This window comes from Ursus americanus, chromosome 12 (assembly GCF_024610735.1).
Source record: "Ursus americanus isolate L20-20 chromosome 12, mUrsAme1.1.p, whole genome shotgun sequence".
Lineage (NCBI taxonomy): Eukaryota > Metazoa > Chordata > Mammalia > Carnivora > Ursidae > Ursus > Ursus americanus.
This window is the reverse complement of record NC_142138.1, coordinates 44,170,817-44,197,086: the sequence shown is the minus strand read 5'-3', so window position 1 is coordinate 44,197,086 and position 26,270 is coordinate 44,170,817. Positions and strand designations below refer to the sequence as shown.

At 36.3% G+C, this 26,270-nt stretch overlaps 1 protein-coding gene across 6 annotated transcripts in view; it reads left to right on the top strand.

Annotated features, from left to right (window-relative positions):
• The window catches only part of EVI5 (ecotropic viral integration site 5), a 190,663-nt gene that overhangs the window by 35,270 nt on the left and 129,123 nt on the right, over nt 1-26,270 (top strand). For all 6 annotated transcript variants that reach the window (XM_045801783.2, XM_087866105.1, XM_045801782.2 and 3 more), the window contains 3 exons: nt 23,180-23,369; nt 24,013-24,237; nt 25,054-25,128. In XM_045801783.2, coding sequence (XP_045657739.1) covers nt 23,180-23,369; nt 24,013-24,237; nt 25,054-25,128 — 490 coding nt within the window. The remainder of the gene's footprint in view (nt 1-23,179; nt 23,370-24,012; nt 24,238-25,053; nt 25,129-26,270) is intronic.

Genomic DNA, 26,270 nt, shown 5'->3' with positions numbered 1-26,270 from the left:
TTATTTTCTAGTCTTTGGCTCCTTGTTTATCAAAATTACTTAACAAAAGTATTCAAGTTTTTTTTTGGAGGAGTTGATCTTAAAACTAAAGTTGTACTAAAGTTTTCTTCTGGCTCAGATAGCTTTAGAGATTTGTTTTCTTAATACAGCAAATTCCCTAAATTGTTCCTGAATTTTAGAATTTTTTTTAAGGCAAATAAAACTACCATTTTTTTTCCTTTTTCCTTTTTTTTTTTTTTTTTTTTTTAGATTTTATTTGAGAGAGAGCACAAGTCGGGGTGGGCGGGTAGGGGAGGTGGAAGGACAGAGGCAGAGGGAGAAGCAGACCACATGCTAAGCAGGGAGCTTGACAAGACATGGGGCTTGATCTTAGGACCCTGGGATCATGACTTGAGCTGAAGGCAGATGCTTAACTCACTGAGCCACCCAGGTGCCCCTAAAGCTACCATTTCTGATTTAAATTCTCAAACTAGCCCCCTTTAGTTAATCTGTAAAGTAATTTAATTTAGGGTAGATACCTGATTTATGGTTTAGAGTGGGAAATCTCTTCATTCAATTTATTAATGGGAGCCAAAGTATCCTTCTCTCTTAATGGAATGAAATAGAATAGTAGTTTGTTGAAAATGTATACTATGGACCCTGTGTGTCCTTCACTATATTATCAGAAGCTCTTTTGGCCATCAGCTACAAAAGAATTACTGGAAGAGACCCCCTTTTGTGTTCAGTCAAGATGTATACTACCACTGGCTTTAAGGGTAGTAACAGAGACAACTTCTTTTTTTTTTTTTTTTTTTTAAGATATTTATTTATTTATTTGACAGAGAGTGAGCACAAGCAGGGGGAGCAGTGGTAGAGGGAAAGGGAGAAGCGGATTCCCCACTGAGCAGGGACCCTGATGCGGGACTTTATCCCAGGACCCTGGGATCATGATCTGAGCTAAAGGTAGATGCTTAACTGACTGAGCCACCCAGGCGCCCCACAGAGACAACTTCTAAGAGCTTTTTTCACGTATAATTGACATAATAAAGTACATGTACTTAAGGTGTGCAGTTTGATAGATTTTGACATATGTATATATCTGTGAAATAATCACCAAAGTCAAGAAAATAAACATATCCATTATCCCGTTTCCATCCCTAGGCAGCCATTGATCTGCTTTCAGTTACTATAGATTAATTTGCATTTTCTAGAATTTTATAGAAATGGAATAATACAGTATGTACTTTTTTTGAATGGAGTATTTTACTCAGAATAATTATTTTGAGATTCATCCATGTTGTAATGTGTATGAATAGTTCATTTTTAATTGATTAGTAGTATTCTTTTGTGTGGATATGTCATAGTTTATTTGCTTTTTGTTATGAAATGCTGTGAACATTATTTATTTATACAAACCTTTGTATACATAGATATATGCTTCATTTCTCCTGGGCAGATACCTAGGATTGGAATGGCTGGTTTATATGATAGGTGCACATTGAACTGTCAAACTGTTTCCAAAGGGCCTATACTTTCTCACATTCCCACCATCAGTGTATGAAATTTTTAGTTCATCTACATCCTTGCTGATACTTGGTATGGTTAGTCTTTAATCTTAGCCATTCCAACAGGTATTTGTATCTTGTATTTTTAATTTGCATTTCCTAATGGCGTTGAGCATCTTTTCATGTCCTTATTTGCCATTGATGTATCTTCTCTGTTTGAAATTTTTGCCCATTAAATATTAGGTGGTTTGCTTTCGTATCTTTGTATTTTAAGAGTTCTTTGTATATTTGGGATATGAGTTCTTTATCAGATATATGCTTTTATTAGATACATGCTTTTAAAATATTTTTTTCCCAGTCTGTAGCTTATTCTCTTAATAGTATCTTTTGAAGAACGTAAGTTTTAAATTTTGATGAAGTCCAGTTTGAAATTGTTCTTTTATGGGTTGTGCTTTTGATGATTCAAGGTCACACAACTTGAATCATATTTTCTTACATAAGTTTTATAGTTTTAAGTTCTATTTTTAGGTCTGATCCATTGTGACTTACTTTTGTATATGGAGCAAAGTACAGATCAAAATTCATTTTTTGAATATGCATATTTAATTGTTCCTGTACCATTTGTTGAAAAGGCTATCCTTTCTTCACTTAAGTACTTTTGAGCTTTGGTCAAAAATTAGTTATTGTATATATAGGCCTATTTCTAGACTTACTCTATTCCACTAATCCGTTTTCTGTCTTAATGCCAATGTGGTACTGTCTTGATTACTGTGACTTTATGTCTTGAAATCAGGTAGTGTTAATCCTCCAACTTAGTTCTCTCATTTTGACTACTTTTGGAACTTAGCATTCCCATGTGTATTTTACATCAAGTTGTTAATTTCCACAAAAATACTTGCTGAGATTTTGATTGGAACTATATTGCCTTATGTATCCCACTGCCTTGCTAAACTTGTTCTGGTAGGTTATGTTGTTGTTGTTTTTAGATTCCATGAGATTTTGTATGTTTTATTTCTTCCTTTCCAATCTGGGTACCTTTATTTCTTTGTCTTGCCTTACTGCAACTGGCCAGCATCTCGAATACAAATTTGAATATAAGTAGTGAACATACATTCTTGTTTTCTTGATCTTAGGGATAAAGCATTAACTATGTTTACTGTAGGTTTTTGTAGATGGCTTTTATCAGATTGAGGAAGTTCCTTTTTCTTCCTTGTTTGCTTAGAGTTTAAAAGAAATAGGTGTTGGATTTTGTCAAATGCTTTTCCTGAAACGATCATGTGGTGTTCCTCTTATAGTTTAATATGGTGAATTACATTGATTTTTGAATGTTAAACCAACTTTGCATTCCTGGGATAAACCCACTTGGTCGTAATATATTGTCTTTATAAAATATTGTTGGATTTGATCTACTAAAATTATATTTAGAATTTTTGCATCTGTGTTCATAGTGGATATTGGTCTGTAGTTGTCTTGGGATTTTTGACAGTTTTATGTAATATCTCTGTCCTTGTATTGTCCTTCCTAATATAAATGTTTGGTGCTGTACATTTCTTTTCAAGGCCTGCTTTAGCAATAGCTGTTTAAATTTATTGAGACTTGTTTTATGGTCCTGAATATGGTCTTACTTTGGTAAACATTTTATGTGAATTTGAGAAGAAGGTATATTCAGCTCTCGTTTGGTGGAGTATTCTGTTAACACTGATCAATTAAATTTGATTGATAATGTTAAGTCTACTATATCTTTGCTGGTTTCCTGTTTCCTTATGATATCAGATATTGACAGAGGAGTACTGAAACCTCCAACTATAACTGTGGATTTGTCTGTTTCTCTTTAAATTCTTTTAGTCTTTGTTTCGTGTAATTTGAGGTTGTATTTTTAAGCATATAAACGTTTGGGTTTGTTATGCTGTCTTTTGAGATGCCTTCTTTTTTTTTTTTATTTAAAGATTTTATTTATTTATTTGACAGAGATAGAGACAGCCAGCGAGAGAGGGAACACAAGCAGGGGGAGTGGGAGAGGAAGAAGCAGGCTCATAGCAGAGGAGCCTGATGTGGGGCTCGATCCCACAACGCTGGGATCACGCCCTGAGCTGAAGGCAGACGCTTCACCGCTGTGCCACCCAGGCGCCCCTGAAATGCCTTCTTTATCCCTTGTAATATTGTTTGCTTAGAAATAGACTTTATATCTTCTTCCATTCTGTGGGCTGCCTCTTAGTTTTTTTGACTGTTTCCTTGGCTATTTAGAAGCTTTTTATATTGATGAAGTCCCACAAGTTCATTTTTTCTTTTGTTTCTCTTGCCTTTGGAGATGTGTCATGAAAAAAGTTGCTATGGCCAATGTCAAAGAGGTTGCAGTCTATGTTCTCCTCTAGGATTTTGATGGATTCCTGTCTCACATTGAGGTCTTTCATCCATTTGGAGTTTATCTTTGTGAGAGAGTGGTCAAGTTTCATTCTTTTGCTTGTAGCTGTCCAATTTTCCCAGCACTATTGAAGAGACTGTCTTTTTTCCACTGGATGCTTTTTCCTGCTTTGTCAAAGATTAGTTGCCCAAAGAGCCAAGGGTCCATTTCTGGGTTCTCTGTTCTGTTCCATTGGTCTATGTGTCTGTTTTTTTGCCAGTACCATGCTGTCTTTGTGTTCACAGCTTCGTAGTATAGCTTGAAATCCAGCATTGTGATGCCCCCAGCTTTGTTTTTTCTTTTCAACAACTCCTTGGCGATTCAGGGCCTTTTCTGGTTCCAAACAAATTTAAGGGCTGTTTGTTCCAGTTCTTTGAAAAGTGTCATTGGTATTTTGATCGGGATGGCATTGAAAGTGTAGATTGCTCTGGGTAGCATAGACATTTTAACTATGTTTATTCTTCTGATCCATGAGTATGGAATATTTTTCCATCTTTTTGTGTCTTCCTCAATGTCTTTCAAGAGTGATTTGTAGTTCCTAGAACTTTACGTCTCTGGTTAACTTAATTCCGAGATAACGTATGATTTTTGCAAATGACACTACAGATGAAGATTAGTATCCAAGATCTACAAAGACTTCTCAAACTCAATACACGGGAAACAAATAATCAAATCAAAAAATGGGCAGAAGATATGAACAGACACTTTTCCAATGAAGACATACAAATGGCTAACAGACACATGAAAAAATGTTCAAAATCATTAGCCATCAGGGAAATTCAGATCAAAACCACATTGAGATACCACCTTGTGCCAGTTAGAATGGCAAAAATTGATAAGGCAGGAAACAACAAATGTTGGAGAGGATGTGGAGAAAGGGGATCCCTCTTACACTGTTGGTGGGAATGCAAGTTGGTACAGCCACTTTGGAAAGCAGTGTGGAGGTCCCTTAAAAAGTTAAAAATTGAGCTACCCTATGACCCAGCCATTGCACTACTGGGTATTTACCCCAAAGATACAGACGTAGTGAAGAGAAGGGCCATATGCACCCCAATGTTCATAGCAGCATTGTCCACAATAGCTAAATTGTGGAAGGAGCCAAGATGCCCTTCAACAGATGACTGGATTAAGAAGCTGTGGTCCATATATACAATGGAATATTACTCAGCCATCAAAAAGAACGATTTCACAACATTTGCAGCAACATGGATGGGACTGGAGGAGATAATGCTAAGCGAAATAAGTCAAGCAGAGAAAGACAATTATCATATGGTTTCACTCATTTATGGAACATAAGAAGTAGGAAGATTGGTAGGAGAAGAAAGGGAAGAAGAAAGGGGGGATAAACAGAAGGGGGAATGAACCATGAGAGACTGTGGACTCTGGAAAACAAACTGAGGGCTTTAGAGGGGAGGGGATTGGGATAGGCCGGTGATGGGTATTAAGGAGGGCACATATTGCATGGTGCACTGGGTGTTATACGCAAGTAATGAATCATGGAACTTTACATCAAAAACTTGGGATGTACTGTATGGTGACTAACATAATAAAAAATTATAAAAAAAAAAAGAAATAGACTTTATAGAATTAATACCTGTTCTTTTGAAGCTGTTTCAAAAAATAGAAATGGAAGGAAAACTTCCAAACTCTTTCTATGAGGCCAGTATTACCTTGATCCCAAAACCAGACAAGGACCCCACCAAAAAGAAGAATTACAGACCAATATCACTGATGAACATGGATGCAAAAATTCTCACCAAGATAGTAGCCAATAGGATACTACAGTACGTTAAAAGGATTATTTGCCATAAGCAAGTGGGATTTATTCCTGGGCTGCAGGGGTGGTTCAACATCTGCAAATCAATCAGTGTGATACACTACATTAATAAAAGAAAGGACAAAAGGACAAGAACCATGTGATCCTCTCAATAGATGCAGAAAAAGCATATGAGAAAGTACAGCAAGCTTTCTTGATTAAAACTCTTAACAGTGTAGGGATAGAGGGAACATATCTAATATCACAAAAGCCATGTACAAAAAGCCCACAGCGAATATCATTCTCAATGGGGAAAAACTGAGAGCTTTTTCTCCAAGGTCAGGAACACCACAGGGATATCCGCTGTCATCATTGTTGTTCAGCATAGTACCAAAAGTTCTAGCCTCAGCAATCAGACAATAACAAAAAGAAATAAAAGGCATCCAGATGGGCAAGGAAGAAGTCAAACTCTCATTCTTCACAGATGACATGATACACTATGTGGAAAACCCAAAAGACTCCATCCCAAAATCGTTAGAACTCACACAGGAATTCAGCAACGTGGCAGGATGTAAAATCAGTGCACAGAAATCAGTTGCATTTCTATGCAGTAACAATGAGACAGAAGAAAGAGAAATTAAGGCGTTGATCCCATTTGCAATTGCACCAAAAACCATAAGATACCTAGGAATAAACCTAACCATAGAGGCAAAGGATCTGTACTCAGGAAGCTATAGAAGATTCATGAAAGAAATTGAGGAAGTCACAAAGAAATGGAAAAACATTCCATGCTCATGGGTTGGAAGAACAAATATTGTTAAAATGTCTTTGCTACCCAGAGCAATCTATTCATTCAATGCAATCCCTATCAAAATACCATAAATTTTTTTCCACAGCCTGGAACAAATAATCCTAAAATTTATATGGAACCAGAAAAGACCTCTGATAGTCAAAGGAATAGTAAAAACCCAATACTGGTGGCATCACAATCCCGGACTTCAAGATCTATTACAAAGCTGTAATCATTAAGATAGTATGGTACTGGCACAAAAATAGACACATAGATCAATGGAACGGAATAGAGAACCCAGAAATGAACACTCAACTCTATGGTCAGCTAATCTTTGACAAAGCAGGAAAGACTATCCAGTGGAAAAAAAAGATAGTCTCTTCAACAAATGGTGTTGGGAAAATTGGACAGCCACATGCAGAAGAATGAAACTGGATCATTTCCTTATACCATACACAAAACTAGACTAAAAATGGATGAAAGACCTAAATATGAGACAGGAATCCATCAAAATCCTAGAGGAGAACACAGGCAGCAGCCTCTTTGACCTTGGCCACAGCAACTTTTTTGCTAGATTGGACGTCTCCAAAGACAAGGGAAACAAAGGCAAAAATTGGGACTACTAGGACTTCATCAAGAAAAAAGCTTTTGCACAACAAAGGAAACAATCAACAAAACCAAAAGACAACCAACAGAATGGGAAAAGATATTTGCAAACATCTAATCGGGTAAAGGACTAGTATCCAAAATCTATAAGGAACTTCTCAAACTCAACACCCAAAAAGCAAATAACCCAGTCAAGAAATAGGCAGAAGACATGAACAGACATTTCTCCAAAGAAGACATACAAATGGCCAACAAACATCACTCAGCATCAGGGAAATTGAAACCAAAACCACAATGAGATACCACCTCACATCGGTTGGAATGGCTAAAATGAACAAGTCAGGAAATAATAGATGTTGGCGAGGATGTGGAGAAAGGGGGACCCTCTCACACTTTTGGTGGGAATGCAAGCTGGTGCAGCCATTCTGGAAAGCAGTATGGAGGTTCCTCAAAAGTTGAAAATAGAGCTACCCTATGACCTAGCAATTGCACTACTAGAGATTTACCCCAAAGATACAAATGTAGAGATCCGAAGGGGCTCCTGCACCCCAATGTTGATAGCAGCAATATCCACAATAGCCAAACTATGGAAAGAGCCCAGATGTCCATCGACAGATGAATGGATAAAGAAGATGTAGTATATATACAATGGAATATTACTCGGCCATCAGAGAAAATGAAATCTTGCCTTTTGCAACAACGTGGATGGAACTAGAGGGTATTATGTTAAGCGAAATAAGTCAATCAGAGAAAGACAATTATCATATGATCTTACTGATATGTGGAATTTAAGAAACAAAACAGGATCATAGGGGAGGAGAGGAAAAATAAAACAAGGTGAAATCAAAGAGGTAGACAAACCATAAGAAAGTCGTGTTTTTTTGGGGGGGGTTAATTTAAATTCAATTAATTAAGTATATTATTAGTTTCAGAGGTAAGGTTCAGTGATTTGTCAGTCTTATATAATACCCAGTGCTCATTCCATCCAGTGCCCTCCTTAATGTCTATCACCCAGTTACCCATCCTCCTACCTCCCTCCCCTCCAGCAACTGTCAGTTTGTTTCCTATGATTAAGAGTCTCTTATGGGGTGTCTCCCTCTCTGATTTCATCTTGTTTTATTTTCCCCATGTTTGTTTCTTTTACTAACCAGAATCATGCTGTATGTATTGTTCTTTGATGTGCTTGCTAGAGACGTTCTCAGCCTAGCACATTTCTTTTACCTGTTATATATTCCACAGAATTAGTGTCACTACTTGGGTTGCTTCATTCTGCTGTTATAATTATGTATATCATATGTATATGTATATATCACTTTTGTGCACAAACTTGAACACAGGGGCTGGAATTTGAGGGGAAGAGTGTCAGTTTGAGTCCTTGTCAATCCGAGGTGAATGTGTGTTAACTTGGCATTGAGCAGCTGGCAGGGCATACATGCTGACTCAGGCAGGCGGGCATCTGGACTGTGAATTTGGGACCCACAGGCTGATGGCATCATGTGTGACAGGGACGTGGCTGGTTTTGCTTTTAACTTTTATTTTTCTGGGACACTATCTCTCCTTCTATTCTGAATGAAAGCCTTGCTGGATAGAGTATTCTTGGCTGTAGATTTTTTACTTTTAGCACTTTGAATATATCATGCCGCTCTCGTCTGGCCTGCAAAGTTTCTGCTGAAAAACTCACTGATAGCCTTATAGGGTTTCCCTTGTATGTAACTGGTTTCTTGTCTCTTGCTGCTTTTAAAATTCTCTCTTTATCACTACTTTTGGCCATCTTATTTACTTTGTGTCTTGGTGCAGACCTCTTTGGGTTGGTTTTGTTGGGGGCTCTCTGTGCCTCCTGGATCTGGATATTTCTTTCCTTCCCCAGATCAGAAAGTTTTCAGCTATTATTTCTTCAAATAAATCTTCTGCCCCTTTTCTTGCTCTTCTCCTTCTGGGATCCCTGTCGTGTGACTGTTGTGCTTGACAGTGTTGCTGAATTCCTTGGGTCTGTTCTCATTTTGAGTATTTTCCCCCCTCTCATCTGCTCAGCGTGATTACTTTCCATTATTCTGTCCTCCAGGTTGCTGATCCATTCTTCTACTTCCTCTTGTTTGCTGTTTATTCCAGGTGGTCCTTTTTAATTTTCATTTAGTGAGTTCAGTACCTCTAACTTGTTCTTTTTTGGTTTGCTAGCTCTTGGTGGAGGTCTCATGGAAGTCCTGCACTCCTTTCTCAGTTCTAGCGAGTATCTTTATGAGCATACCTTTAAATTCGCTATCAGACAGATTACTTATCTCCATTTTTTGTAGGTCTTTTGCAATGATTTTGTTCTGCTCTTTCATTTGGAACATATTCCTCTGTCTCCTCATTTTGTCTATTGCTGTGTCTGTTTCTATGTGTTAGGAAAGTCAGCTACATCTCCCACACTTGAAAGTAGTGGCTTTATGAAGAAGAGGTCCTGTAGTGCCCTGCAGTACAATGTCTCCTTTTCACCAGAAAATGGTACTTTAGGGGTATCTCCTATGTGCATTGCTACAGGGGTCTCCTACCATTGTGGTGGACCTGTGTTTGCCTTCAGTCCGGTCTGCAATGGCTCTCTGCCTGTTGTAGGCAGAGTTTGGTGCCTGTGTTGTTAGTGGGCTGGCCTGGGACTTCCTTGGGCTTGAGTTGAGTAAGACCAGGTGTTTGCCAGAGATGAAGTAGCACCAAACTGCGGGGCACTTTCCATGTGTTGCCCCTTGAGAAGCTTTTGTTGGTGGGTGGGGCCTGCAGTCAGACCAGCTACCTGTCCCCAGTCCACTGCTGTGGTCACAGTCAGACTGTGTGTGGTTATCTTCCCCTCTCTCTGGAGCAGGACTCACTTTGGAGTGGTGTTGACCCTTCTTTGGGCTGCTTGCACACTGCCAGGCTTGTGGCACTGCTTTGATGGGATCTTGCCAAGAGTCGTCAGAGGGGGTGGATCTGCATTGCTGTGGCCTCTTGTCTACATCTGGCTATGGAGAGTCTGTTCTGCCAGTCTTCGGGTTGCTTTCTGGGTTATTTATGCCAATGTGGGTGTTCTCTAGGTGGCCATGTGACAAGAGGTAAGCCAGGGTTCCTTTACTCTGCCATCTTCCCAGCAGCCTGTGCTCAACCATAAGGGACTCTTAATAATAGGAAACAAATTGAGGGTTGCTGGAGGGGAGAGAGGTGGGGGGATGGGGTAACTGGATGTTGGACTTCAAGGAGGGCATGTGATGTAATGAGCACTGGGTATTATATAGGACTAATGAATCACTGACCTCTACCTCTGAAACTAGTAATACATTATATGTTAAGTAATTTGAATTTAAATTAAAAAAAATTCCTTACAGGAAATCCTAAAAAAAGAAAAGAAAAGAAAAGAAATTGTCTTTATCTCCGTGCACCCGAGTGGCTCAGTCATTTGGGGGTCCAACTCTTGGTTTTGGCTCAGGTCATGATCTTGGGATAGTGAGATTGAGCCCCATGTTGGTCTCAGCAGGGAGTCTGCTTGAGCCTGTCTCTCTTTCTCCCCCCATCCCCCATGTTCTCATTTGTGCAAGCTCTCTCTCTCTCTAAAAGGTAAATCAATCAATCTTAAAAAGAGAAATCGACTTTATCTCATATAGTCATAGTAGCTTTCTCTTGAATAGTGGTAAAATTTTATATATTTTTTCCATCCTTCCTTCTCTTTTTTCTTTATCCTTAAAGTTTGTCTGGTAGGCAGGATATAGTTGGGTGTTGCTTTTTAAAATACAAACCAATGATCTTTCCCTTTTAATTGGAATATTTGGACCATTTACTTTTTAAAAAATTACACTAACAAAGCTTTATTTCTTCCTCACATTTCATGTTCATCTCAAACTGCAGGTTGAGTACATCTTTGTTCCACACTTCTTCATTCCAGGACCAATGTCCTGTCCCTAACCAGGAACAACCAGACTTGCAGCAAATGGAAAAGAGATAGAGTGGAAATACCTTAAAGTATCTGTTAGGGAGTGATCCACATAAGTTCTACTTAGGTTTTATTGGCCAAAGCAAATCACGTACCCAAACCTATGGAGTGAAGTGGGAATTACAATCTTCTTGCAGGGATGGATCCAAGAAGATATGTACTTTATTCTTAATGTTTCATCTGCTTTTTTCCTGTATTTTTATCGTATTGTTACTGCATTTTTAATTTATTTGCACACTGTAAAATCCACCATTTTAAAGTGTACAAATATAGTGGCTTTTGTATATTTACTAAGTTGTACATCCATTACTACTGTCCTATTTCAGAACACTTTAATCACCCCCCAGAAGAAAGTACCCATTAGTCTCCCCTTTTTATCTTCCAGTCACTGGTAATCTACTTTTGATCTCTATGGATTTGCCTCTTCTGGCCATTTCATTATGGAATCATACAATAGGTGGTCTTTTGTGACTGGCTTCTTTCATGTAACATAGTGTTTTCTAGGTTTTGAGGAAAATAGATCATTTATATTTAATGTGATTATTGATAGGCTTATGTTTACCTCTGTCATTTTGTTTTATATTGTTTCCTTTTTATTTTTCTGCCTACTTTTGATTTAATGGAATATTTTTTAATGATTCTGTTTATTTTCTTTGTTGATTTATTAGCTATAACTGGTTTTGTCTGTTTGTTTTTACTGGTTGCTTTAAGGTTTGTAGTAGATGTCTTTAATTTATCACCATCTGCCTTAAAGGGATCTCATAGTATTTCACATGTTGTATAAGTACTTAGAATAGTACATTTCCATTTCTCCTCTCCAGTCCTTCATGCTAGTTTTTTCAAGCATTTTTCTTCTATATATGTTGTAAACCCCGTACTATATGATGATACTTGCTTCAAGCCAATTATCTTTTAAAGAGATTGAAATAATAAGAAAAAATCTCATGTATTTACATATGTGGTTTCCAACTCTGGAGCTCTTTGGTTCTTTCTTTAGCTCTAGATTTCCAACTAATTTTCCTTCTGTCTGAAGGACTTTCTTTAAAAGTTCATGTAGTGTGGGGCTGCTCTTTTATGTTTGAGCCTTTGTTTTTCTTTTGATTTTTAAAGATATTTTTTCTGCATATAGGTTGACAGTTCTCCCCCCAACCCCCGTATTTTAATGATGTTTCATTGACTTCTGTCTTGCATTGTTTTCATTGGGAAATCTGATTCTTTCCTTATCTTTGTTCCTGTGTATATAATGTATCTTTTTTCCCCCTGTCTCTTTTTAAGAGTTTTTTTTCTTTATCTCTGGTTTATGCAGTTTAATTTTGAGGTGCCTTATTGTACTTTTTTAAAAAATTAATTAATTCATTTAGCAAGCATGTGAGTGAGGGGAGGGGTAGAGGAAGAGGGAGACAAGCAGACTCCGTGCTGAGCAGGGAGCCTAAAGCGGGGCTCAGTTCCAGGATCCTGAGATCATGACCTGAGCTGAAACCAAGAGTCAGATGCTCAACCAATTGAGCCACCCAGACGTCCCTGTACTTTTCTTCTTGTTTCTTATATTGGGGTTTTGTTGAACTTATTGTAGATTTATAGTTTTCTATAAATTTGGGAAACTTTTTGACCATTTTTTTCTTCAGAATTTTTTTGTTGCTTTCCTCCTCTTCAGAGATTCTAATTACACAAATATTAAGCCCCTTGAAGTTATTCCACAGCTCAGTGAGACTTTGTTCATTTTTTGGAAACTTTCTACTGCTATGTATTCAAGTTCACTAATATTGCTTTCTGCCATGTCTAATTTGCCATTAATCCCATCCAGCGTGTTTTTCATCTCTCACATTGTGGTTCATCTCTAGAAGTTGGAGCCAAGTGTTGTTTTTATGTCTTAAGTACTTAAGTTTTAAACATACAGAAATATAGTCACAGTAAATTTTAATGGCCTAATAGGCACTTATAGGTAGTGCTAAAGGGTATAAAGTATTTGTAAGTTTTGAACTGGTTCTTACATGGAAAAACAGTTTGCACAAAAGATAACTTTTGGTGCTGAGTTTTAAGTGACCAAAGTTGAATTTATTTTTATGGTTGTGATCAGTAATTATTGTACAACTAAAATATACAAACCACTGTTGTTTGTTAAGTATGGATACAGATGAACTTTTTTCCAAGTAATTCACAGTTTGTTTGGGAATACCAGATGTGCCCTGTGTATATGTTCATATCTAAAGAATAATTACTAGAGTTTAAAGATGCAGAGAAAAGAGGTTTTGACAAGTAAGAATTTGAAGAAATAAAAGGAGCAGAAGGTTGTCACCCTTGTTCTTCTGTGGATTGCTCAAAATCTGTACTTGAATTTTCGAGTTCACATTTTGAGACTTTCGGGTTTTCTCTCTCTCTCTCTCTCTCTTTTTTTTTTTTTTTTTTTTGGTCATTAAAACTCAAACTCCATGGGAAGAATTTATGTGTAGAGAATGTAATGACATCTTGTTTTGCCTTAGTACAATCCTGGTGGAAAAACACATCTCTGACTCTAACAAAATATAAAATGACAGATACTAGGTCCAACTTTTCCTCCCCCCTGTTCTGCCCTACTATCCTGCCAACCTGTTAAGTCCAAGGAAAAATTATAAGAATCATAACTTAAATTTTCTCTGACCACTTCTGTGGTTTATAATGTAGATATGGAAGTTACATAACTAAAGTAAAAATTATGACTCACAATTACTACTTGTAACGCTTTTATTTATGATTTTTTGTTCTCTTCAAATATAGATGAGTCTCTGGTTATGTTACTTAACTCTCTTTAATTCAGAAAATATAAAAATGGCAATATTTAAGAAAATGATAATTTAGGAAACATGGAAAAATCAAATATCAAACAAACTGTTTTTCCTTCCCATTGTTTTATGGCAATTATAACTTTTAAAGTATCAGTGTATGTAGCAACCCCAGAAGGCTGTGAAGAAATGGTTCAATACAATATCAAAGATCTGTTTGATGAAAGTTAATAATTGATAGTCTTAAAGTTGAATTGGGACAGCTATTTTTTTCCTATGTGTTAAATGTGTTTTTCATTTAAAAATACAGAGGCTTTGGCAGAGATGAATTTAGGAAGGTAAGGTTCAAGTGTGATAACAGTGCATTTTAATTAAGGAGAGGAATGTTGCTAATTTAAATTTTTAATGGGCCATTATTTATGTGGTTTAGAGGTTTGGCATTGCAACCATGTTTATTTCCTTTTACATTCTTTGCTTTTTAACAGATTTTTGGAGGTGAGATATGAGAATAAGGAAATGGATAAGGGTTCTTTTAAACTAAATGTATTTTATGTATTTTTAAATATAGTAAGTAGGAATCTTTGCAACCTTAATGTATATATCTTTATCTTACCAACATCTGGATCTATACTGTCCAGTATGGTAGCCACCAGCCAGATGTGGCAATTGAGCACCTGAAATGTGGCAGGTCTGAATTGTTATGTGCTGTAAGAGTAAAACGTGTACGAGATTTTCAAGAGTTGATTTGAAAAAAAAGAATATCTCATTAATTAAATTTTTTATTACATGCTAAAATGGTATTTTGACTCTGGTAAAATTATTAAAATTAATTACACTTTTTTTTTTTACTTTATATGCATTTAAACTGATATAAGGGGCTTGCAGTATATTTCTGTTTGACAGGGCTGATCCAGATGATCTAACTTTCATCTTACATTTTTAATTTTACTACTAAAGCATTACCTTGTTTTCGTGAGTATATTCTCTATAACACAACCAAGAATATTAAGGAATTAAAAAGCTTGGGAGGAAAACAGATCTTTTCAAGTCTCTCTGTTAAAAATTCATGTATTTTCAGTCATAGGAGAGGTCTTTAAGATCTTCACACAAAATGTTTATTCTTTTTCTTTTCATTGAGGATTATTTTGCATTTCTTATCAGTTGTCTGATTTCCTAAGGAATTTGATGATGTAATTCAGAGAATTTATTGAACTACTTTTTCTGTTGTATTTAGCTTAGCTTCACGTTGTGTTTTTAAATTAAGAAATCTTAGAAGTTAAGTCTGCTATGCTTGGCTGTCTGGAGTGTCTATATAAAAGTAATCCCCAAATGATCAGTTTCTGGTCAGGATATTTGGGAGGGAGGTACAAGTCTCCTGTGCTTGCCTTCTCTGAGACCTCATCTTAAAGAAACAGAAGCAAAAGAAAAACCCCCATGCTTTCAGAACTGGAGAGATCCCTGTCATGTAGGCACCCCACTGTGAGTTGTCTCTGAATTGTTTCCTGTGCTAATTCTTTGTGTTTTCTCTTAATTCTCCCCTTTTTGTTTCTCTTGCTCTAAGACTTGAATTTGTGCTTGATGTTGATGTGAAAGAGTGTGACTACTCTGTGAGTCAGCCATGTATTTTGTTGCTACTGATTTGGTGTTCTTTTAGCTTGCTAGTTGCTGTTTTTCTCTCAGTACGTTCATATTCTGTTTCTTTGATGTAACATTACAGATATTTGAACCCTGTATTTGGAAAGTTGATTGCCCTGCAGTAGGTGACAGTGTATTTAGCTTTCCAAGTGTTTTTCTTATAGAGCAATTTTTTACCTTAGCTTTTCTTCTTCTTCTTCTCCTTCTTCTTCTTCTCCTTCTCCTTCTTCTCCTTCTCCTTCTTCTTCTTTTTTTAGTTAATTAATTAATTTATTTGACACAGAGAGAGAGAGCACAAGGAGGGGGCGTGGGAGAGGGAGAAGCAGACTCCTTGCTGAGCAAGGAGCCCGACTGCGGGGAGGGGGAGCCAACCCAGGACCCCGGGATCATGACCCAAGCCAAAGGCAGATGCTTAACTGACTGAGCCACCCAGGTGCCCCTACCTTAGCTTTTCTTAGATCTTTCCTTAGCTCTTTGTAAATTATCTTAGCAATTTACACATTTCCAAATGGCATGATGACCTGTTGCTGTTGTATCCTGATCTTTTAGTTCTGGTATCCATAGGAAAGTATGAGTACAATACTGAGTACAATAGGGTATTCAAAAAGTTTATCAACTCTTTGTAAATACGGTAGTTCTCCATTGTCTGTGGAGGATACATTCCAAGAATGTAGCCAGTGGATGTCTGAAACAGTGGATAGTACTGAACTCTATGTATACTGTTTTTTCTATACATAGGTACCTGTGATAAAGTTTAATTTATAAACTGGGCACAGTAAGAGATTAGCAACAATCACTAATAATGTCATAGAACAATTATAGCAATATGGTTTAATAAAAGTTGTGTGAATGAGGTTTCTCTTAAAATATCTTAATGTACTGTTCTCTTGTGGTGATGTGAGATGGTAAGATGCCTACCTATGAAGTGAGGTGAGTGACCTAGGCATTGTGACATAGTATTAGAGCACTGTTGACCTTCTGACCATACGTCAGAAGGAGAGGCATCTGCTAATGGACCCCAGTTGATTGTGGGTAACTGAAACTGCAGGAAGTGAAGCTGCGGATAAGGAGGGACTACAGTACTTGCCAGATGGCTATTTGTAGGCTTCACCTCTCTTTTAAGGTTCAGACTTGTCTTTTCCATTGCTGTGCTTCTTACCTACGTTGATGTCCCCCAAGTACTTAATATTTCAAATACCCAAAAGAGAACCCATTGTTTTCCTTCTCCTCCATTGTATTTTTCAATCATGGTATTATGGTGAGGGGCTTTTTCTTTGATGTTCATCAAGCGTGCACTGCCACACACAAGCTGTTCTTTTTTTCTCATATGCCCATCATGAAGTACACACTCGCTGTTTTCCTTCTATAGGTGACCCCTTGGTGAGGAAAAGGTTCAGTTCTCAGTAGCAAAGATACGGTGAAGATAGTCTGCCTAATGAAATAAAACTGAAACTACTCTGTGTTGGTATATTCCCTTGTTCTCAGTTTAGTCACGAATTCTGTACATTAGGGAACTGGACATGCTTTTTCTCTTCCAAGTCTTCTAAGCTTCTGGAAGCAGCCAAACCTAGACTTTCTCTATCCTTGATGCTACTTAAGTCCAGCTGAAAATTAGCTTTAACAACCACATCTCAGATAATGTGGGGCTATAGCCATTTTAAATGCCGTCCTTAGAGCTGGAGCTACTCTAACAAAAACTTGGAGTTGCTTACTTAGACTGAGGATTATGAATTCTCCAGTCAGTAAAGATCCAACCTCTGATGTCTTAGTCTGGCAGCATTCTGGGAGGATGAATAGATCTGGGCTTGTGAATTGCTGTATAGCAGTGGCAGATAAAAAATGTCCAGGAGGCCACCCAAACCTGTGGGGAATGCCTTTGATTGGAGCATACAATATTCCTGCTGGGCTAGTATTCTTTTCCTTCCTCTTATATTAGTCAAATGGAAATTAAGATGGGATGGAAAGGTAGTTTCCTGTTTTGCAATAAATCTGTGCAAGGCAGTGAATCCACGTGCTCTGGAAAGAGGGAAATAAGTACGTTTTGAATAGACTTCTCAGTAGTCCGAGAACCTATGAGTAATGCTGTATTACCATTTTCCCAGTTGTTAGCCTCAAGTCTTTGGAAATTGTTGACATTTTCAGGTAGTATGCACCCTCTACTACCATGTCAGAATATTTTAATTATATTGAAACTAGGTGGCAACCTGTTTAGGAGTCTTCCTGAGTTGTTTCATCACTGTATTTAGCAAAGAGGAGTAAAAATACTTGATTCTAACTACACATTCTATAAAGTCTACATTTACTTTCTTTTCTTTTTTTTTTTTTTAAGATTTTATTTATTTATTTGAGAGAGAGAGAGACAGAGTATGAGCAGGGGGGAGGAGGCAGAGGCGGAGGGAGAAGCAGACTCCCTGCTGAGCAAGGAGCCCTATGTAGGGCTCAATCCCAGGACCCTAAGATCATGACCTGAGCCGAAGTCACACGCTTAACCAACTGAGCCACCCAGGTGCCCCAAGTCTGTATTTTCTTAATGAGTGTCTAAATTCTTTTTCTGTGTACTATGACTTAGAAGCTCAGTGGGGAGAGTCTTGACAGTATCAATTCAAGTATTCTGGAAAATTTTCCAGCTCTCTAACAGAAGACTTCTTCATTATACCTGTAGCACTGAAAAAAAATTCTGAAGTTTAGAAAAGTCTGAAATTTGCTAGAATGGGGCGCCTGGGTGGCACAGCGGTTAAGCGTCTACCTTCAGCTCAGGGCGTGATCCCAGCGTTATGGGATTGAGCCCCACATCAGGCTCTTCTGCTATGAGCCTGCTTCTTCCTCTCCCACTCCCCCTGCTTGTGTTCCCTCTCTCGCTGGCTGTCTCTATCTCTGTCGAATAAATAAATAAAATCTTTAAAAAAAAAAAAAAGAAATTTGCTAGAATGACCAACAAATTAGAAAACAAAAAAAATGGAATAATGTTCATATTTTCCTTTCTTTACTAAATAGATACATTTGGGGGTTCCTGGGTGGCATGGTCGGTTAAGAGTCTGACTCTTGGTTTTGGCTCGGGTCATGATCTTGGGGTCCTGGGATCCAGCCCCAAGTCAGGCTCTGTGCTCAGCATGGAGTTTGCTTGGAATTCTCTCTCTCCCTCTTCCTATGCCCTTCCTGCTTATGCTCTCTCTTTCTCTCTCAAATAAATGAATCTTTAAAAGAACAACAAAACAAAGTAGATACATTTAATATATAAAAAAAATCCTTTTTAAAGTAATGGTCATCACTTTAAAAAAAGTTTTAAAGGGCTTTCACCAATTGAAAGCAGTAGTTTCTCACCTAACTGTCACTACTTCTGGTGTCATTACAGAGGCAGTATTTTCTATAAATTTTTATAAAGTTGATATATAATTTGTAATTAGAGAAATGCTCAGTTCTTAAGTATAGTTTGTTTTGACAAATTTGTGTATAATCCACATGCCCATTAACACACAGATGATTTCTATCATGTTAGGAAATTTCTGTCATCCCAGAAAATTCCCTTGTCCCCTTTCTAGCAATCTCACCCCCTTGAAATTTCTCTTCTGGTTTTTATTTCCATCTATATATTTTACCTGTTCTTTTTTTATTTAACACTTTTTTGAGCTATAACTCATATACATACAATTCACTAGTTTAAAGTGTACAATTCAGTGTCTTCATAGTTGTATAATCATCACTACAAGAACGCACATGTCCATTAGCAGTCACTGTCCTTTCCTTCTTGATCCTCTTACTTCTACTCCAGTTCTCAGCAACAACTAATCTACTTTCTGAGTTCTAGATATTTTATATAGGCTGGAATCATATAAAATATTTCCTTTTGTGACTTCTTTCACTTAGCATAATGTTTTCAAGCTTTGTCCATGTTGTAGCATGTACAATATTTCACTCCTTTTCGTGACCGTGTAATACTCATATGGCTATACCAGTGGTTTTTTTTTTTAAATCCATTTAAATGTTGATGGACATTTGGATTGTTTCCACTTTTTTGGCTAGTATGAATAATGCTGCCATGAACATTTGTTGTATAAGTTTTGTGCGGCTGTCACCGCAGGAAACTGCACGTCCATTAGCAGTCAACTCCTCTCCCTTCTTGGGCATAGGTTTTCCTTTCTCTTGGTTATATGCCTAGGAGTGGAATTGCTGGGTTCACATGATAATTCTTTGTTTAATCATTTGAAGAATTACCATACTGTTTTTCAAAGTGGTTTACCATTTTATATTCCTATAAGTGGTGTCTAAGGGTTCCTATGTCTCCATATCTTCACCAACACTTGTTATTATGTCTTTTTATTACAGCCATCCTAGTGGTTGTGAAATGGTGTCATATTATGGTTGGCTTGCATGTCCCAAATGATTAGTGATGTTGAACAACTCTTCATGTGCTTATTGGCCATTTATTTATCTTTTTTTGGAAAAATGTATATTCTGCTTCTTTGCCCATTTTTAAAATTGGGTTGTTTGTCTTTATCATTGAGTTGTAAGAGTTTCTTACATATTCTAGATATAAGTCTCCTGGGTTGCAAATATTTTTTCCCATTCTGTGGGTTTTCTTTTCACTTTCTTGATGGCATCCAGGAAGGTATGAAACTTTTTTAATTTTGATGAGTTCAATTTGTGTGTATATGTGGGTGTGTGTGTTGTGTTTATTTATTTATTTAGTCACTTGTGCTTTTGGTGTCATATTTAAGAAGGCTTTACCTAACCCAGAGTCATGAGGACTTACTCCTATATTTTCTTCTATACTATATTTTTTCTTGAACTTCATATATATGGAATCATGTAGTATATGCTTTTTTGCATCTGGCTTCTTTTACTCAACCTGTCATTTATAAGATTCATCTGTGTTATTATATGTATCAGCAGTTTGTTTCTTTTTATTGCTGAGTACTATTGCAATGAATGAATATATCACAATTTGAGCACTTATTTTTTCTGGATATTTGGGTTCATTCTGGGTTTTAACTATTATGAATAAAGCTTCTATGAACTTCTTCAAGTCTTTCTCTTGTTGGCTCATATGAAAATGTATTTAGTTCTTCAAAGTGGTTGAAGTATGCCATCAATATATGACAGTTACAATTGCTGTCATCCTAGGCAACACTTATTATGGTCAGTCTTTAAAATTGTAGCCATTCTAATGTATACATGACTTTAACTTGCATTTCTCTGATGACTAGTCTGTTACTCATTTAAACAGCTGTGTTGTTTGCCTTCTTAATTATTCATTTTAAGAGTTCTTTGCATCTTCTGGATATTAATCTTTTGTCAGATACATATGTTGAGAACATTTTTTCTCAGTCTATGCTCATGTTTTCATTTTCTCAAGGGTATCTTTTGAAGAGCAGAGTTTTTAAGTTTGATGAAGTCCACTTTATTTTTTAATCAATTTTCTCTTTTATGGTTAGTATTTCCTTGTGTCTCATTAACACACTTTGCCTTCTCAAAGGTTGTAAAGGCTTTTTTCCTGTTTTCTTCAAGGAATTTTAATAGTTTTAACTTTAATATTCATGGCTATTGTCCATTTGAGTCATTTTTGTATGTCATGTGAGTTAAGGCAGGGACAGTATTTTAAGTAATGTAGTATCTTTATTTGGAATACTTCATTTATATATTTTTCTTACAGTTATTTCACTGTCCTCTGAAGAGAAACTGCTTTACCTTCTTCCCTAACCACCCATGATTGCACTTGGCATTCCTGCATATACCAGAAGTTATAACTTGGCAATGTCTGAGACCTTTCTGACTCTCTAAAAGCTTTTTCATCTATATTTCCATTATATATCAAACTTATATTTAGCTCGGGAAATACCATTATTTTCCTTTTAACTGCATGACTCTCTATTGATGGTAGTGCTGTAATTTAATTACTTGGCATATAGCAAGCACTCAAAGAATAATGAACTGAAATACAGGACTTAAGTTCAAGTTATTTCAGTAAAGTTTGTTTCTCTATTCCATTTAGAATTCTGAGGGATTAGACTCATACATAAAAGTATTTACATATGTACACTAATTTTTTCCACAAGATGTATTGTGGACTTACTGAAATAATATCTAAGGAAAAAACAGTATTTAAGTAAACATAATCATTATTTTTTTTAATAAAGAATATTTATAGCAAATAATTGACCCTTAATTTGCCTGATTGTATAAATTTTTCTGTTTCTGGCAATGCTTGGGATATTTTATATAAATTTTTGTTGAAATGGAGATGTATTAAATTATCCCATAAATAAGGATAGAATTTGTTCAGTTTGTGTTACTGTGTTGTATTATTGAATATGACATATTTGGGATTTGTAATTTTTTTTAATATGGGAATTTTGATTTTATTTCAACTCAGTCAATATTTAATGTACTTTGTACTGAGTTAAATGCTGTCAGGGTTATAAGGATGAGTAAGTTATAAATCTCCCATACAAAGGGTGTTTCTTAGTCTGATCAGTAGGGTTTGACACCTATGTTTCTTTTCTTTATTATTTTATTTATCTTAAATTATTACTGGGAGCATTTCCTGCATCCTAAGCAGATGACTTTCTCAAGAAATTACTGGAAGTAAATAGTAGCCGTGTTAAAAACACAAATAGATTTTTTAGGACCCTTATTTGAATGACATGTAATTTACATCTTTATAGTGATGGAGCCATATTTTCCAACCTTTCTTTATAGTCTGTTTCTTTATGAAAGAAATAATGGATTTGATGTTGTGATGAGTCATGGAATTTATCTCTGAAATAATCTTAATTCATCTTTCAACAGATAAGGAAACATGAAGGCAATAGGGCCTTAAGAGTGAAGAGGTCTTAGTTTGAGAGTGCAAACCTAGTGATAAATAACAGCTGTTAGTTGGCCTCAGTTTTTGGGAGATAGTAAGGATTATAGAGATTGAGTGGATAAAAATCCTCCATCAAAAGCGAGAAGCTCTTACTCTGCTACACCTTGTTGTTCCTATGCAGGAATATGGGCCTGGTTTTGCCCTATCTTTTTATTTTTCAAGAAGATCCCCAGAATTGTAAATAAATATATGTGTGATATATGGGTATGTAAACAAATAAGTGAAATTTTCCAATTTTAATATTAATAATTGTTCAATTTATACAAACACTGCATGGCCAAACAGAACACTTTTTGTTTGGGCAGATTTATACGTGGGTAGAGAAAAATAAAAAAAGAGAAGGGATTTGGATATCTAGCCCAGGACATATTCTAAACATGTTAGAATTAGTTCTTTCACAGAATTTGTTATACCTGTTCCAACTGTAGTTTCTTTTTTCCTGAAGACCTCCCAACTATTTTTCTTACCAGATTTCTTCTAATTTGTATTTTTAATAGAGATGAAGGGAAATTATGATGGGACTAATAGCACTAAAATATGTAACATAATTTACTATCAAGTTATGAAATTGCGGGGTACCTGGTAGCTCAGTCAGTTAAGCATCCAACACTTAGTTTTGGCTCAGGTCATGATCTCAGGTATATGAGATCGAGCCCATGTCAGGCTCTGTGTTCAGTGCAGAGTCACCTTGAGATTCTTTCCCCCTCCCTCTCCCTACCCCTCCGCCCTCCCCCTACTCTCATTCTCTGTCTCTCAAATAAATATATAGTCCTTAAAAATTTTTTGAAATTGCTATGCTTAGATGAAAAAATTTTATAGATGCCAATCAGATATTATGAAATTATGCATATTCTAAAACCATGGCTATAGTGAAGCTCTAAGTATCATCATTACTTCATCTCCTATTGCTGTGAAATTAGAACTTGAGCAATTTTTAATTATGTTTTAGATTGTTAGAGACGGATAGTAAGTCTTTAAGATCTGTAAATGGGTCAAGAAGAAACAGTGGCTCCTCCCTTGTATCAAGTTCATCAGCCTCTAGCAACCTCAGCCACCTTGAAGAAGATTCTTGGATTCTTTGGGGAAGAATTGTTAATGAATGGGAAGATGTACGCAAAAAGAAGGAAAAGCAAGTTAAGGTATTCATATTCTTTGGTGACGTTCTTCCTCTTATCCCAAAGGGGCATCAAGGCATGAATTTATAGAAGATTTTTAAAAAATCAGATTCTAGTACTTTCCAAGTGCCATAATAAAGAGCTCTGCTTTATATTTTTCATTTATTTGTGCCCATAAAAGTTTTGACTTGTAGATATCAGTTTTTATAGATATCTCCTAATGGTAGAAATATATAGCTGAAAATTATTTTAGAAATTAAGTCCTTGTGTCTTATAGATTCAAGAATGAAGTTGTAACATCTGACATCTTTGAATTATCGGTATTTTACTTTTTTTGCCTCAAACACCTCTTTGAAAGATAACGGTTACTGTGCTTTCATTCACAGCTCTGCATATAGCTTAATAGCTTTAGAGGCCTTACTTTGGGAGAAATGTCAAGAATTTACATTGGCATTGTAGCCCTCTGACTAGAATAAGACACACCCAAGGGCCAAGTCTTAGCCTTGGTTAAAAGGTTCCCTAGTATTAAGAGTAGCTTTGTGAATTATAAATTTTATAAAGTGTTCCACTCCAGTCCAACCCCCAGTAAGTCTTCTTTGGCTTTTAAAGTAGGAGATTTAAATGGTTCATTTAAAAATTTTTATTTTACTTTTATTTTTATTTTTAGGAGCTTGTTCGTAAAGGGATACCCCACCACTTTAGAGCAATAGTTTGGCAACTTTTATGCAGTGCACAAAGTATGCCAATTAAGGATCAGTATTCAGAACTCCTGAAAATGACCTCACCGTGTGAAAAATTGATCCGAAGGGACATTGCTAGAACTTACCCTGAACACAATTTTTTTAAGGAAAAAGATAGCCTTGGACAGGAGGTTTTATTTAATGTAATGAAGGTAAGTTCTGTTTATTCATTTTTTTTTTTTTTTAAAGATCTTATTTATTTATTCGACAGAGATAGAGACAGCCAGCAAGAGAGGGAACACAAGCAGGGGGAGTGGGAGAGGAAGAAGCAGGCTCCTAGCAGAGGAGCCTGATGTGGGACTCGATCCCATAACACCGGGATCACGCCCTGAGCCGAAGGCAGACGCTTAACCGCTGTGCCACCCAGGCGCCCCTGTTTATTCATTTTTTGAAATGAATTCTCAGAAGATTGAAATTATACATATAATGAAGCATGAACCCTCACCACAATAATCAGTTTCTTTTGCAAAAATTTGCTGTTAACCTAATTTCTGCTTTATTTTTGATGCTCCATTACTGTCTAGTTTGGAGAACTTAGAAGATTCATCACTTTGCTTGGTACTAGTTGGTTGAAATCAAATAACCTGTAAATCACTATACACCATAGAATGATCATTTATGAAAATGGATAATTTATCCTCTGTGAGTTTCACGATCTAAGAACAAAGTTTTCTGCTTACTGTGGCCAGCACTGTTAAAAGTTCTTAGCCCTTAAACATGTGCCACAAATTCCTTTATTTTCTTTTCCTTAGGAGCTGTCAACTTCTAGTTAAGAAATGTCAGAAGAAAATTTTATATAATAAATCACCTACTTTTTAAACACTTATAGGATAACCTGTACAAGCAAGCAAACGCTTTTCTAAAAAAATAAATGGTCTCTACTCCACTGTCTCACAATTTTTAGGTTTTTAGAGAAGGAAGATATAATACATCCTGTTAAAGTATTCTCAACATTTTTTGCTTTTTAGGCATATTCTTTAGTGGATCGTGAGGTTGGTTACTGTCAAGGAAGTGCTTTTATAGTTGGATTATTGCTTATGCAGGTAAGTTAGTATAAGTATTAAGTGTCTCATTGAGTTCTTTATTGAAGTTGGATTGGAGAATTTAAAAATCATCCTTGTTTTTATTAAGCGTTTGACACTGGGCATTTTTCCCTAGGCATAATTTAAATAGGGATATTTAGTTTGCAGTTTAAAATATTAAAAATGTTGAAAATAACATATGCAGTAATAGCCTGCCACTAAACAAAGTTTCAGCTTCTTGTTATCTATATTTGGACCATAGTATTCCACTAAAGCCTGTATCTACTTTTAAATCTTAAATTATATGTCAATATTTAATACTCATCTTTTCTGAACCAAGGAGGACATGATTGAAGTGTTGGTATGAAAATCTTATTAATATCATACATCTTTGCAAATTTACACAGAAATTTTGATTGTCAAAGAGTTGTGGGCTTGTTATGCATATCTTGGTATAGGCTCTAAAATAGAGGTACTCAGTTATTCTTACTGCCCCAGAGATATAACCTATATTTCCATTAGCAGCGAATAATTTTGGAGTGGGTTTGGGTGGGATGTTTTCAGAAGTCAAGGACAGGCTCATCAGTTAATATCTTTGAATGGCAAATAGTGTTTTGTTTTCTCTTCACCTTTGTTGAAATTTTTTTTTCAAGTCCGTCATACTCTATATTATTCTCAGATTAAAATGTAATCTGAAGAGAAACCTTGGAGATAACCTGATTTGAGTCATATATATGCTGGGTTTTGTATCTCAGTACTACACTGAATTCTGTGAATGTGGGCTAGATTATTTAATCTCTCTCTGAGCCTAAATTAGGAATACTATCTACTTTCAGATTCATTGTGAGGTCACATGAGATAATAAATGTAAAGACCTAGCATGGTGTTTGCCACATAGTAGACATGCAATAAAAGTTCAATGACTTGTCCAAAATCATTTTTCTTGGTCGATAAAAGCAGAGTAGGAATCTGAAACCGTTTCCCCATTCTTTGCTTCAATTTCCCAGCAGTTCTGCCTGACTTTTAAAGCTCTGTAACTGTCACACTACTTTTCTGAGTAGCAAAAGCCTGATGTCAGAGACACTGGTTTATAACAAGAGTGACAGATTTTTATTTTGTTTTATAACATAAGAACTACTACCAATTGTTGTAGTATAATTGTC